At 48.9% G+C, this 15,253-nt stretch overlaps 1 protein-coding gene across 1 annotated transcript in view; it reads left to right on the top strand.

Moving 5' to 3' along the window:
• Nucleotides 1-13,818, top strand: part of LOC144170388 (elongation factor-like GTPase 1) — a 168,258-nt gene extending 154,440 nt beyond the window's left edge. The window contains exon 20 of the mRNA XM_077700159.1: nucleotides 13,432-13,818. Coding sequence (XP_077556285.1) covers nucleotides 13,432-13,620 — 189 coding nt within the window. The 3' untranslated portion in view covers nucleotides 13,621-13,818. The remainder of the gene's footprint in view (nucleotides 1-13,431) is intronic.
• The last annotated feature ends 1,435 nt before the right edge of the window (nucleotides 13,819-15,253 follow it).

Below are 15,253 nucleotides of genomic sequence, written 5' to 3'. Positions count from 1 at the left end.
TCCAACGATGAATGCAGCTAGCGACACAGGCAAGGAGAAGCGACAGCAGTCATCGTCCCGACGCGAACGAAGACGTCTGTGGGTCACAGAACACAGAAGGAGATGAAATAGTCTCAAAACGTGATGTTTTTGTACATGAACAAAGTCCACACTTTCATCGCTCGTTGCGCTGATGTACCCGATGAGGTATTGCGCAGAGTGGAATCCGCCGTGCGTGCTGAAATCGCCAGAAGAAAATCACTGATTTCTTCAAATAAAGCTGCTTTGAAGGGTGTGCAACGTTTTGATTTGGGAGTTTGCTTGTCTGCATACGCGTATACTTCCAAGGTCCGTCATTTTCACTCCTAGGTATGAGCACTGGAATATAGCCGCAAGTTTTAAGTGCAATGCACTTCTTAAGCGACCCTGAACCTGCGTCCACCGGTGATGTCCGCGCACGTGGAGATGGGCGCGCGCTGCCTGGCCGCTGACATGGCACATACCCACGGGGGGATTGGCCAAGAATCGGGCGTGAGAAGGGCTAATGCACCTGCTTAAAGGAGTACTGACACGAAATTTCAAAGCTGAGATCCGCTCTAGCAATCAAGTACAACTACAACACAAATAGGTGTCTGTGAATAAATGCATCTTTCTTTCTTTGTAGTTGTGTGTGTGTGTGTGTGATCTCTCTTTCGCGAACATTACCGAACCGCGCAAATTCAACTCGTGCATTCGCACTTTCACATTCTTCCCCTCGGGGAAATGCGGGGAATTTTTCATTACGACGATATTTCAAATAACGAATGATTTTGGGCCGCCCCGCGTGATTCGTTATATCGAGATTTGATTGTATTAGAAAATTTTGAAAAGAAACCTTTGACACTAGGGCTGTACACCTGTCTTAGTAAGCCGTTTGACCGCCTGGACTATTTAACGCTAATTACAAAGTTATAAAGCTATAGTTTTCGCAGATTAGCTATGAAACGTGTGCAGAATTATCTCTCCAATCGTAACGGCGTCCCTCTAGGAAGCGTTATCGGACCGGTACTTTTGCTTTTTTATATTAATGATATTGTCATGTTTGATACAACTTGCAAAACTGTTCTTTACGCCGATAACTGTGGAGTCTTTGGTGTGGATATTGAAATAATAACACGTACTGCCATTGGCGGATCCAGAGGGGGGGTCCAGATGTCCTGACCCCCCCCCCCCCTTATTAAATTTGAATTTATACTCCCAAGATGATGTCTAGTTATGAAGATGTCTAGGAAACGCCTAGTTGATGTTTTTTTTTTCATTTTTTTATGAAATTGTGGTGAACAGAAAAGGTTACTATCCTCGTCCTCCTCCTCATCATCATCACTGATAGGAGCTGACCCCCTCCTCAGAAAAATCCTGGATCCGCCCCTGCGTACTGCGGGAGATTTCTCCCACCAGTTGAAAGAGAAAAAGAGAGGGAGATCTTTTCTTTTATTTGTTAGGAGGACTGAAAGAATGGTGCCGAAAAAACAGCCCCACACTAAAGGAATCAAAACAAGGTTCGTAATGTATCGGACCCAAAATACAAGCACAGCACATACCAGCAGCGTTATTCTAGGTCCCCACACTACTGCAACCCGAAAATTCGTAAAGACCCTTGGCTTTCCCTTTTCCGGACACATGTCGTGGAATGATCGCGTTATCTACAAAGCTCAGCATGGCATCACTTGCTGCCATGTAAGATAAAAATGCGTTTGTACAATTCCCTTTTTAACTCGTAGCTCTGTTACTGCGTTCAATTGTGGGGTAACACAACTGCAGCTAAGCTAAACATAAATTGCTTCAGAAGAGAGCGATTCGTGTCAGAAAACGTGTCGTATCTACAACACACCGCACCACACTTTCAAAAATGCGCGATAATGAAGGCTGGAAATATAGACAGTATATATTTTCAGCCTTATGTAAAATATATTCAGTGTGTCGCTACAGAAACGCCATACATGGAAGACTTTTCACGTTTCTAGAACACGCTAATAATCTCATCGAACCTAACAATGTGTATCCTTTCCGCCATATACAGGGTGATCAAAGTTAAGTCGACGGGTTTTTTAGAAAATAGGCGCTTAGATTTACGCGAAGACCACCTCTACAGTGAGGTTTATCGCCCAGGGGGACACCTAATTAGGAGGTAATTATTGATGTAGGTAACTTAAGTAACTAAAATTGATTAATTACCTTTTTAGTGGCTTCAGTAACCAGGCATGTTTGTATTCGAAAGTTAGACGCAATCGTGTTTCTACGCAGTTTCAATTGACAGAATTCTTCTAGCGCATCCGTAGTCCGAGATATCAAATGGCGAAGTTTAATTGCCGTTCGCATGGTTACGCATGCTAGAAGTCAAGACCAGCGCATAGCTCCTCCCTTTTGTTCTGTGTTTCGATAGCGGTTCCGAGTAGTGCAGATTGCGATAACGCCAGCCAAGAATGAATGGGTGCCAGTTATCACTTTTTCCTGTGCCTCCACCCCTTTGTCGATCTGAACACCGTACACAGCAGGCATGTGACAGAAGGGAGGAGCTTTGCGCCGGTGCCGACTGTCTTGCATGCGTAATCATGCGAACGGCAATTAAACTTCGCCGTTTGATATCTCGGACTAGGTATGCGCCAGAAGAATTCTGCCAATTGAAACTGCGTAGAAACACGATTGCGTCTAACTTTCCAATACAAACATGCCTGGTTACTGCAGCCACTGAAAAGGTAATTAATCAATTTTAGTTAATTAAGCCACCTATATCAATAATTACCTCCTATTTATATGTCCCCCTGGGCGCATAACCTCACTGTAGAGGTCTTCGCGGAAATCTAAGCGCCTATTTAAAAAAAAAAAAAAACTCTTGACTTAACTTTGATCACCCTGTATATCGACACACCCTTCTCGCGCACAACCCACGGAAGAGCCCGAATTCGGCACAGATTATCAACACGAAATGACGTGGACCAAAATCACATCGACGTTTTAAAATTACAACCTCGAGCGCACGTGAGCGCGTGCCTCGCGGCGACCGCGCACGACCTTCGCGCAATGGCATTAGCACAAAAAAAGGAATACGGAGCGCACGTGAGCGCGTGCCTCGCGGCTACCACCCGGTGTCGTCCAGGCTTGCGCATGCCACATGAGGAGCTCCCGTCTTTGCTGTCGTCGTCGTGTAGCGATCGGCGCGCCACGGGTCCGCCGCGCCGAAGACGATGGCGAAAAATCTGTCAAGACATCCCTTCACAATCCACGTGGAGACGGCCACCGGACCAGCTGACGAAGAAGTGGAGGTCTACCGAGGCAAGGGCGCCGGAAGGCGACGACGAAAGGCATGACGACTATTGCTACTAAATAAAACTCTGTACATACTTTAATGGTATTTGCTTTACAGTGCTGTCCAAAACGGCTTTGCACTGCTGGGGTCCGGCTGGGGGAGGGGTGGGGTGGAGCTAGGTCGACCTTCAGCTCTGCTGTTTCTCCAGCCTTGCACCACTGGTGTAAGCTGCGCCAATTCGCTTTTATCAGTTATGAGTTTTTTTTTTTATATTACTAGCGAAGCTGTTATACAAGCCGTTGCAGGAAAAAATACCAAGAAGAGGCCGAGCGCTCCTGAGCGCGTTCCTCGCGGCGACCGCCAGGTCCCCGGCTATCGCTGTGGCTCTAGCAAATAGAAAAAGAAAGAACTCCAGCGCTGTCGTCAAGCGCTACTGCGCATGTAAGACCCTTCTTGGGAGAGGTCTTCATTCTGAAAACTTCTCAATTGAGCAGGGGGGATTATTCACCATCAACTCTATATGGGGGACTGGCGCTGTCTTGAGAACTGTCCAATCTCTTTCGGGTATGCGGTATCTTAATCAAGGTTACAATCATTATTGTCGTCATCAATCGAACCAGGTCGCCATGGAGGACCTCCGCTCCACCGCGCTTCTAAACAGTTCTCCGGCCAGAAAACGGCGCCAGGGTCCCGTGAAGACAGAGCCAGGCTATGGTGTAGTGGCGCATATACCACCACAGCCTATGGCGCCCTTCTCTCCGATGCGATCGCCGTCGGTGCCCGGCTGCCCTACGCCTTCGTTAGCCTTGTCGGGCCGCCACCAGAATCAGAGAGCCAGTGTAAGATACAAGGAGCCATTCTATGGGAACCCGCGAGCTGGCACATACCCTGGGGGCCGGGCGGCTTATCCTGGATCGTTCGGGTTGCCCCAGAGGCTTGGACCCACAACGCTGCAGCCCCCAAGAGGCGACGCTCCCGTCGTTCAAAATGACGGCCCGTGGCACGAAACGAAACGGAAAAAGCGTCATCGAGTTCCCGAGAGGACTTCTTCGGCGAAGCAGCTTCTGATTCAAGGAGACCACCAGAATCGAGACAACGTCCGGCTTGGCCGCCGAGCTCAGATCCTTCCACCCGCTGAACGCGATGGCTCTCTTGTCTTTGCCTCGCCGAGAATTCGCACCAGGTACCCGAGTGAAGAGCGAACGCGGGTTAGCGATAACGATGCACCCAAAGCACGGCCCCGCTGGCTGTCTTACTCGCTCATTGCCTTCTCGATGATAGCGGCAGTTCTTTCCGTGGTTGTCCTGGGCGTTGTAAGCCGACATTTGACGGCCTTGTCCGACGAATTTCCCTCCGGTATCGAAGCTGACGCTGCCATCCGCGGAAGTCGCTCCGAGATAATGGGGTCCCTGAACGACGCATTGCCACCTCCAGGCGCCAAGACTCGTCCGCATTCACCAGCGATGCGGTCCAACCAGCCCAGCGGCTGCCCCCCAGCTTCGTGCCGATGGCAGGCTGAGTACCTGCAGAGCAAGTTGAACCGTGCGGTGACGCCGTGTGAGGACTTCTACTCTCACGTGTGCAGCTCCGAAGAGTGGTTCCACCGTGACGTCGAGTCGCAGCCCTACGCATACACCGCGACCGCTTCGACCATGCTGGGACTCTGGGAATTCCTGCTCACTCAGCCGACTAACCAGTCGACATTCGTAAGCACAGCGTCAATGATCCTGCAACGCTGCGTGCCCGGTTCCACGAGGGATACGGAGTGGAGCGTGTTTCGTCAAATATTTTCCGACCTGCTCTTGGATGGCTGGCCGTACGACCATTTGGCTCGAAAGCCGCGCGTCGACGCGGTCGCTGCGAGGGCCGACAAGTTGCTGGGTTTGTCGACGCTTGTGAGCACCACCGTCAGGGAACGCGGCTCAAACAAGGAAATCGTGCTTCATGTCGATGCTCCCACCATATTGCTCCGACGGTACAAAGGCGCATTCCCGGAACGCGGAAACAGACACTACGACGAATTCATTCTCCAAGTAATGTCCCTGTGGAAACCGGTAGGACCGAATGCGGGAGTCCGGGACATCGTCGAGCTGGAAAGCATGATAAGCGCCGCGGCTTTGCACGCGGCACGCAGCGTGCCTGCTCTTCACGTCGTGCGTGCGAGGGGCAACATCAGGTCGCAGCCGCACTGGAACTGGCAGTCTTATTTCGACTATTTCCTCAATAATACCGCGCATTCCAGGGACAAGGTAATCCTGCTTGATCCCGCCTATTTCGACCACCTCTCAACCATCCTGACGCTGGTGATGTCGCGGACGCTGCTCAACTATTTCGGTTACAAGCTTGCGGTGTACCTATCGCCACTGCTTCCGCCGAACAAGGCCGCCTTTATGGTGCCTTTGAGCTACCAGTACCACTTGGGTGGTGGCGTCCCAAACAGGCTGGAAGCCTGCATGTACCTTTTAGAACGGCTCTACCCGCTTGGAACGAGGTCCCTAGTCTGGTCGCGCGTGCTGAGTAAGGACCCCAGCCTGTTGTCTGGTGGCCGAGCCGACGATCTGCGCCGCCTGGAAGATTTCGCTCGTTCCGAGATGAAAAAAGCTGCGTCGACGGCGCCGTGGATGACCAAGGAAGAGTCCTCAGTTGCCGTACTCAAGATCGAGCGCATGGAAGTTGCATTGGTGCCCAAGAACCTAGACGCGGCTTTGCACCAGTTTCCGTTGGGGGCGCACTTTTTCGAAAACGAAAGCCTCATAGAGGTTTATTACGGCTTGCTCCTCTCAAGGAGAGATGCATATTGGACATCGGCGGAGCCGAGTCGATTCTACGAGCCAACCACCCCGACGGAAAGCGCCTTTCGACCCGGCTTTTCGTACGACCCAAACCGCAACGAGGTGTCGGTGTCCCCAGTCACCGTGTCTTTCGTGCTCGGCACATCGAAGCAGTTCGATGTAACTTCTGTGCCTTTCTACCTCGGCGAGCTGTTGCGAGGCATGTTCGCTGCGTTGAGCGGTCGCGGCGCGCACGTTGACGCCCAGGGCGGCTTTCGGAGCTGGTGGACGGCCGCGACGCATGTCCGCTTCCTTGAGCGGGCAAAATGTCTCCAGCAGCGCTTCGTCGACATGGTGGGACACTACTACGCGAGTGAAGGTGTCGACAAGGTCCTGTACGACAAACAGCTGTTCCTTGACGAAAACGTCGCGGATGGGGCCGTCTTGCATCCGCTGTATAACATATACCTGCGGCTAATTGACAGTCCGGACAGTGCAGCTGACATTCCGGGTCAGCTCAAGAGTCTCACCCTGGGCCAGCTGTTCTTCGTCAATTGGGCGTCCATGTTCTGCGAGCCGGAGCAGAGCGATGAGCGTTCGCGTGAGCGGCTCCGTTTCAAGACAGCCATTCCGGCCAAGCTTCGTGTCAATGTGGCCCTGTCTCGATTCGCGCCGTTTGCGGCAGCATTCGGCTGCCCCAAGCAGTCGAAAATGAACCCGGCCAAGCAGTGTTCCTTCTGGTGATGGCAGCGCCAACGTTTGCTTATGCTCGTTTTTTTTTTTGTTTTTTTTTTTGGCAATAATTCGCGCACAAGTTGCTCCGCCCATATTAAAAGAAATGCTTGCTCCGGCTGTTGCATATTGTTAGCCTTTCTTTAAACGCTTGTGTTCCGACACCTTTTCTGGCTAAAGCCTAGATACATGGATAGCTGTGACACAGTATGTCTGCGCACTGTGTGCGTCACGAAAAATTGGTCGAGAGGCTATTAATGGCTGTCATACGTTTTGGGGCGTCAGCCATCAGACGCGGTTTGGGTTGTTTGTTTTAAGTGCAATGCACTTCTTAAGCGACCCTGAACCTGCGTCCACCGGCGATGTCCGCGCACGTGGAGATGGGCGCGCGCAGCCTGGCCGCTGACATAGCACATACCCACGTGGGGGATTGGCCAGGAATCTCCTCGTCTTCCTTGGCAACGGGGGGAGATAGGCGCGCGCTGCCTGGCCGCTGACGTGGCACATACCCACGTGGGGGATTGGCCAAGAATCGGGCGTGAGAAGGGCTAATGCACCTGCTTAAAGGAGTACTGACACGAAATTTCAGAGCTGAGATCCGCTCTAGCAATCAAGTACAACGACAACACAAATAGGTGTCTGTGAATAAATGTATCCTTCTTTCTTTGTAGTTGTGTGTGTGTGTGTGATCTCTCTTTCGCGAACATTACCGAACCGCGCAAATTCAACTAGTGCATTCGCACTTTCACATTCTTCCCCTCGGGGAAATGCGGGGAATTTTTATTTTGATCACAGAAGCAAAATGCAACACAGACGTGGTGCAGAGGCAAAATATTAAAGCCGTTCCACTCAATGTGAAAGCTGTCAGAAGTGCAGAGCAGTGATTCGCCATAACGGGTGGTGGCGCCGTTATCCGCTCACTGCTACCACCCACCACGCTCTTCGCCGCCCTGTCTTACTCCTCTCTTGATGAATATGCACTTCAAATTTCCCGCCTTCGCAGTGCTCGCGCGCCCCCTGCCTGAAACTGCTCCTGTGGGAGTTCTGTTCTTTTTCTGCTTGCTTTAATTTCGTATGCTGGAGCCTTTCTGCGTCATTTCGAACGCACCATTTTTTTCTTGCGCGGTCGCTTTTTTCGCTTCGTTTTCATCATCACCAGCCTATCTACGCCCACTGCAGGGCAAAGGCCTCTCATTAATCTCCAATTATCCCGGTCCTGTGCAAACTACGACCAATTTATCCCCGCAAACTTCTTGATCTCTTCTGCCCATCTAACTTTCTGCCACGCTTGCCTTCTCTAGGGATCCACTCTGTTATCCTTAATTTTTACCCTTAATTGGTAAGGGAGTTATATTGTAGAGTGTACGTGGAGTGTACACTGTAGAGTGTAGATAATAACAAAGAAAAATTCCCCCGCATTTCCCCGAAGGGGAGAATGTGAAAGTGCGAATGCACGGTTGTCGGCCCGCTTGCGGCGCTTGCGCTCGGCCCCCGCAGCCCACCGCCTCGCCGCCTTCTCTTCCATCTCTTCCATCGGGTTTGTAGTATCACGTGTACACCACGCAGTTATCAAGCCGCTATAACGCCGCTGAGTCGCCAACGCACGCCGCTGACGACGTAGTTTGAATGCGTTAAAGATATAAGGCGCGTCACTAACACTGATATATAAGGCGCGTCACTAACACTGATATCAGCGTCGCGTCCGTGGCTTGGTCGGTAGAGCGTCGCGCTGCGGCCGCAAAGTCCTCGGATCGAAACCTGGCGCCGGATGCTGTTTCTTTTTTTAAATATAGAGGAGCACTGCGGACGCCGACGCCGCCGCCGCCGCCGCCGCCGGCGGTGGATGGTTTGGGGTCGCTTATAAAGTGCATTCGCACTTAAAACTAGAGGGCTACTAAGCACACGGAGAGTCAAAAAGTGGCGACACAGCTGGTGCGAAAGCACCGGAAAAAAACGCCTTCGTTCTTCTCTTCGTCCAATCCACTCTCGCGCTAACGCTAACGGGATTGACCACGCCGCCACTGTAATCATAGACACCGCTACAATATGTAGTTTGAACCAACGTTGAACATCGTGTGACATTCTCCATCGGCAACGCTGTGAAAGGTAGGAGCTTCTTCCTACGAGAGTTGTAACGAGCCTCTCGTCACCTCACCTCCACCCGTCTCTCGCCGGACACCCGCAGGAACACGCACGCACTTTACTCTGCAATCCCTTACTCATTGCTGCAAGGGCGTGCTAAAGCGTTCTGCGCTCCGCAGAGTTGACGAGCGAGCTTCACTGCGCATTCTGTCGCGTTGCGGGTAAGCGAACCGCGGGGCTGTTGCGAACACTGTGGCGAAGCGCACCGGTAGAAGGCATCCCACTGAAGCGCCGACATGCTGCCGCGCGCTGCGCCAGAGCCACCTGGCTCTTGCTGCAGCGAATAATAAGGAAAAAAAGAAGAAGAAAAAAAAGAAGAAGAAGGAAGTGCGCGTGCCCTCGAGAGCTGCAAGATGGGTGACGTGAGAACGCACGTCGTACGTCTTCGCACTACTTAAGCGTTTGGGCTACACCGGCTTTAAAGTGTGCTGGTCAGAAGGAGAATGCGCAGTTCGAACAGCTTCACTGAAAGGTTGCATACTTTTTTGATGGAATGGGTGAGGTGTAGAATGGACTCGGCTGAGCGGGTAAAAAAAGCTGGAAGTCATTGAGGGGGAGGAGGAAAGACCTTGCCTTGCAGTGCGCACTGAACGGGCTGTCACGGTAAATATGATAGTGCATAGCATCGTAGCATCAAATTCAAAGCATCACAAACTTTGGCTCCCACTCATGTTGTTATACCTGCAAGGTTATGAGGGTGGTGTCCCTCTCTCTCTCGCACACTCACAGATTTTGGATGAAGTTGTCAGAAAACGAGGATGGCAGCAATGCATTTTGCAAAGTTATAGGAAAAGGAACTTGCATATCACACACACACACACCTTGGCTGTCATGACTAAGCTGCCTGCTTGTTTTTTAAGTGTTAAAATTTATAGTAGAAATTTGTGACAAAAAATTGTGGCCACTCTGACTCTCTGTCCCTCAAATTGCTTGGAAAGAGGTAAAAATCATGGCACATTTCAGTTGTCTTGCATGCGTAAAATATTTGCAATTCGCAACACTTTCACTACGGTGTCTTGTGCTGCGTACGCACTCAATTTTAGTGCAGGTAGAACCATGAATGTAAAGACACGTATTTTTACGGCAGAAGCATATGGCATTTTTCTTTTTGTAAGTCACATAGGGGAATATCATACTCCTGAGTCCATCGTTCATACAGATTCACTGAGCATTGTCCGTACATTGTCATCCGAAAATTCATAGAAAAACTACGTCATTAATCTTGTTTTCAAATTACTTATGCTAGCGCTAGCTTATTCTTCAAACCTTGAAGTGACAGCTTGTCGAGTGACTCTGGCATCAGCAGAAATGAACTGGCGGATGAAATGGCCGCCACCACTGCACTCCGAAACACAGTAAACATAACAACGCTACCTTACACAGACCTCAAGCCACACATAAGACAACTCCGTAAAACATGGCAAGCAGACTGGAGCGAACACACAGACAGCAAACGACACGTAATAAAACCACACTCGGGACAGTACACTACTGACTCACACAACAGACACATTAAAGTTACCTTAGCTAGGTTACAGATAGGCCACACACATGTAACACACTCGCATCTGCTCACGGGATCTCCAAGACCCCTGTGTAGCAGGTGTGGGGAGGGCCTATCCGTGATATACATTCTCATTCAATGCAAGGCACTTGACATTACATGACGCAAACACTTCAGAGAACTCTACAGACAACATATTTTATTATATCCACCATACTTTTTAGGAGACGATGCCATGTTTTCTGTTCAGTGCAGCTTTAAGTTTCTATTAGAGGTTCACTTCTCACGTCTCATCTCATACCACCTATAGTTTTACCCCTGGTCCTCTACACCAGCCACCTTATTTATCTTTTAACCACTCTTGGCCTTCATCCTGGCCCTGTACACCAGCCGTCCTCATCGTCTTTAATTGATTTTATCTGTGTTCACTCTAACCAATTTTAGTAGTCACCTATACATCAAAACGCGTAAGTTCTTGGCGCTCTTTGCCCTAGTTGGCCTTGTGCCATAAACATTCAAACATCATCATCAGCAGCAACACTATTCGCTCAGTACTTTGCCTGGACGTTTTTTTGCGCCAAGATAAAGACAATTAACATGAGTTTCAGTTTTTATAGTAATGAGAGAAGTGGATTCGTTTTCCCGTTTTTTTGGTGTGACTGAGGCTATCAGTCAATCAGAGTTGAAGGCTTCAAGGTTTTTGATTGGTGGCGCACACACACGCACACGACCAACATTTGGAGGAGTAGCTCAAGGACATTTCGAGGTTGTTGGTCAACGGCACACACAACATGCGAAAGTAGCCCAAGAATGTCCCGTATTAATAAATTGTCAGAAAATAAAAAAGTCAGTGGTCGAAATCAATTGTTGGTCTTGTGTATGCAGCCAGGGGGACTGCCAACTGTGCTTTGAGCATTTGGATGAAAGGCAGATAGTTGAAAGAAAGACCACAAAAATAGACATCTTTGCATCTTTCGAGCCACATGGCTATGGGTGGAAGCATTGGATTGGGTTTTAGGATGAGAAATGAAAAGGGAAAGAGCTTTATAAAATGAGTAATTCCAAATCGTAAGGATAAATGAGGACTTGAGGTGTGATGCAGTGATGTTCTGTACTGAGGAGGAAAACTCTCATTTCAAGGTTCAGAAATTCCCTATTTTAACATTTTTTTCCCACAGGTTTCTCCAGAATTCTCTACATTTCTCTACATTCTCTTTTTGCAAATGATAAATCTTTACACGGTTTCCTGTTCAGTTTTTGACATTAACTAGTGCCACCTACGTCTACTTTATGCAACTCGCATGCTGTTCAGAGAATCAGAGTTTCAGCATGAACTAGATACCACTAAACCTGCCATTTGACAATGCATTTCACATTTTGTACCAAACAGCATGCTTACTTTGCACACTAAAGCTCTGAGGTAAAACTTCCCATTTAAAAAGAACAAGACATATTGTTGGGTGACTTAAGTAATTTTAGCTGAGTGCCAACACTGCTGGCACCATCTCTTGTTGACAACACCCAGACCCGAAAGCACCCAAAAATTTTCACAGAAATAAAACGTGTAAACATGCTTCAGCCCGTCAGCTTACTAGCTTTTTCTCATGGAGCATTCTTTCCTCTATGCTCCCTCCTGTTTTATGAGCCATATCGGAATCAGTCTTGGATGCTTGTGGCTTGCGTGAACACGACTGCGGGTATTTGAACATAAATCCGAGGAAGTGTAAAGGGAACTTAAAAAAAAGTAATAAATGATGAGAGGTCCACTTTACTAAATTAGTTTTCTTTTTCACTTCACGACTCCTAATAAAATTCTCTGCATCTATTAAAGATTCCCTTTTGGCCGAAATTTCAGCCGAAAATTCCCTGCAGGGAACATCGCAGGTGTGAGGGACTAATGCCTGCTTGCCGTTAATGAGAGGAGTGGCCTAGCATCACTATGAGCACACTTCCGACTAATGGAGGTGGACAAGCAGACACAATGGTTGAAAGTGATTTATTTATAAGTTCTCCAGCAATACTCCCAGCACGAGAACATCGAAATCAGTAGAGCAAACAGAGCCTGAGTCTTCTGGCCGGAAGTCGGTGCACTGCCAACTGAGCTACTCGCAATTAGGTGCATCCACACTTTGGAGGAAGGCAGATAGTCAGGCAGGTAGTTGTTGTGAAGCCAAAAGGAAGCAGTATCATACAGTGCAGTGATGTTGCAGCAGCATCAGCTGCAGAAGAAAACAGAGAAGAAAAGAAAGCAGAGGAAAGAGAGGAAGTGCTGCAGTGTTACTGTTTCTTTTCGGTGTAGATTCCAGTGAGGCAAGCACAGGAACCAACATTTTCCCATATTAAAGGCCCTGTTGAGCTCTAGCTGTGCTAGCTAGGTATACTAGTCAGAATTTATAACAATTAAGCTATACAAACAAAGTTTTGAAGGAGAAACCCAGCTGTCTTGTCACTTTGCTCATTCTTTTTCCCACACTATCTCTTCTTCCCCGATAGTTTGTCACCTGATGACATGCAAAGATGGGAGGTTCCTGTTCTGCTTCCAACACTGGGTAGCACCTGCCTCTGACACCTTAATGGGTAACTTCACGTATCCCCATGAATGCCAGTGCAGTTGGAAAAGTCTAACACGAGTTATGTTATCAGTGCCCCTGCTCAGTGGTATTTTTTTTATCTTTGGGTGTTTCACACCCCGAATCTACACCTGGGCTATGAGGTGCACCGTAGTGGCAGGCTCCAGGTTAATTTTTACCACCTGGGGAACTCTGTCATGTGCCATAGTGCCGATACAGGGGCGTTTTCATTTTTCACCTCCATCCGAAAAAGGGACCACCGTGGCTGGCGTCGAACCTGCGTCCTTTAGCTGAGCAGCAGCACAATGCCCTAGCCACTTCAGTTCAGTGGTTCCGTGGAGAGCACACGAGGGCAATCGAAGCACGAGCCCCACAGATGCGAAACGCCCCGCTAGGTACCGTCCTGCTCCTGATGCCCTGTGTGCTCTTCCCCTCTTTCTCTGCCAGGTGGTGGATGTGGATCCTTTCTGGGTGCCGTCAACCGAAGAGGAGTACGCGCACTTTGGGGAGAAGGCGGACACGGAGAACCGGGCCCGCAAGTACATGAATGCAGTGCGCAAGCGCAAGGGCCTGCCCGTCAGCGAGAAGGTGGTTGAGCATGCCGAGAAGCAGCGCACGCTCTCCAAGAACAAGTAGCCGCACGACCTGGCTGCGGGTGATGCAACAATGGTTTGTTACTCTGCCGGCACTTCAATAGTGGCCAACGCAAAAATGTTGGCAACGCCCACATGTGTAACAGCACTAGGGTCGTAGTAAACTGAAGTTGGCACGGCTTTGCTGGAGTTAATTCCCCTCATTTGTAAAAATGAATAAACTTGGCTTTGTCGAGTTGCACAGTTGTGTTGTTGAGTGAAAGTGCTTGGTCTCACATTTTTGCCAAAGTTTTCATGCCTAGGGTAACAGTAAGAAGGCTAAAGTTTGAGCCAAATTTTTCTTCATGCTGCATGTTTCTGTTCTCTTTCTTATGTGTTATGCTTGTTCAAACGATCAGTGCAAACAACCCATCACACTGGTATCACATCAGGAAAGAGAGAGAACATAGGTGTACGACAGTGCGTGTGGGGAGGGGGGGGGGGGGGGGGGGGGGGAATTGAGCCATCCCTTTAAGCTAGTTGTTCATGGTAGAGTTTCAACAGTTTGGCATACAGGAAGCCAAGTGGGACATGTTGGGCTGTTGGATAGGTCCTGCAGATGCCTCGCATGTAGGACCATTTGGGAGCCTCAGCTTCTTCGATAATGTGGAAGCGTTACTCGGCTCCTTGTGCTATTTGCCCAGCGTCTCAAGAAAGCCGTAGCAGAAAGTTATCTAATTAAAGAAGTGCAAACTGGTCATGGTGAGTATTCAGTCCTCGGCTTCTACACCACTGCTAATACTCCGTAGCCATGTGTACCACCATTGCAGTAGGCAGCAATGATGTGGCTCTGTTGGGCACTGCCTTGCAGTTAATCCACTAGGTGGCGCAAAGCTGGCCTGAGGTGACAGGTTTAACCTCGGCAGCATTTCTCTTCAACAGTTACTCGGCAGCAAGTAATGCACTCACGTTTACACATTATGAGAACTGATGATGATGATGATGATGATGATTTCTATTGGTTTCCCCTTTGTATCGGGGTGATGACATGTCATCTTACCAAAAAAAAACTAATATACCTATGTTTTACACTTTTGGTTCAATATTAGCGCTGCTTAGGGCAGACACAAAAAGCTTATTAGGCACAAAATACTTTTTTTTTTTTCTGTTACAAGTGGTAACTGTCCTAGGCAATATTCCCCTCTCTGCTTTTCGTCCACCAGCATTCTAATCTTCTTTTCGTCCCCTCGACAGCCTTGAAGTTAACTTCCTCTGTGATACCTTTAAATCCTAGGGCTTCTGACAGCCCAATATTCCCTTCATGTAGATTTGGATGGATACCCTCACATTCTAGCACGATGTGCCGCATAGTTTCTGTTTCTTTTCCGCAGACCACGCATACCCCATCATTTTGTGAATACTTCCCCACAAAACTCTTAGTTCGCAGGCAACCTGCTCTAGCCTCAAAAAGCAAAGCACTGCCCTGGGAATTATCGTAGAAATTTTCCTTTCTGATGTTCATCTTCTCAGCCCTGTACATCTCTAACGACGTTTTGGTTTCCATTTTTTCCCTCCATTTATTCGTTTCAATCTGCCTTGCCTCTTTTTTGGTTACCTTGGCTGTTTTGGATTCCCCACTGTTCTTTCCGTATTTCATCGTTAGCCTTCTAGTCTTTCTTAACCACTGCGTGTCCACG

The sequence above is a fragment of the Haemaphysalis longicornis genome, unplaced genomic scaffold, assembly GCF_048455015.1.
Source record: "Haemaphysalis longicornis isolate Haplotype H1 unplaced genomic scaffold, Haemaphysalis longicornis Haplotype H1 scaffold_2, whole genome shotgun sequence".
Lineage (NCBI taxonomy): Eukaryota > Metazoa > Arthropoda > Arachnida > Ixodida > Ixodidae > Haemaphysalis > Haemaphysalis longicornis.
This window is presented reverse-complemented; position numbering and strand designations above follow the sequence as displayed.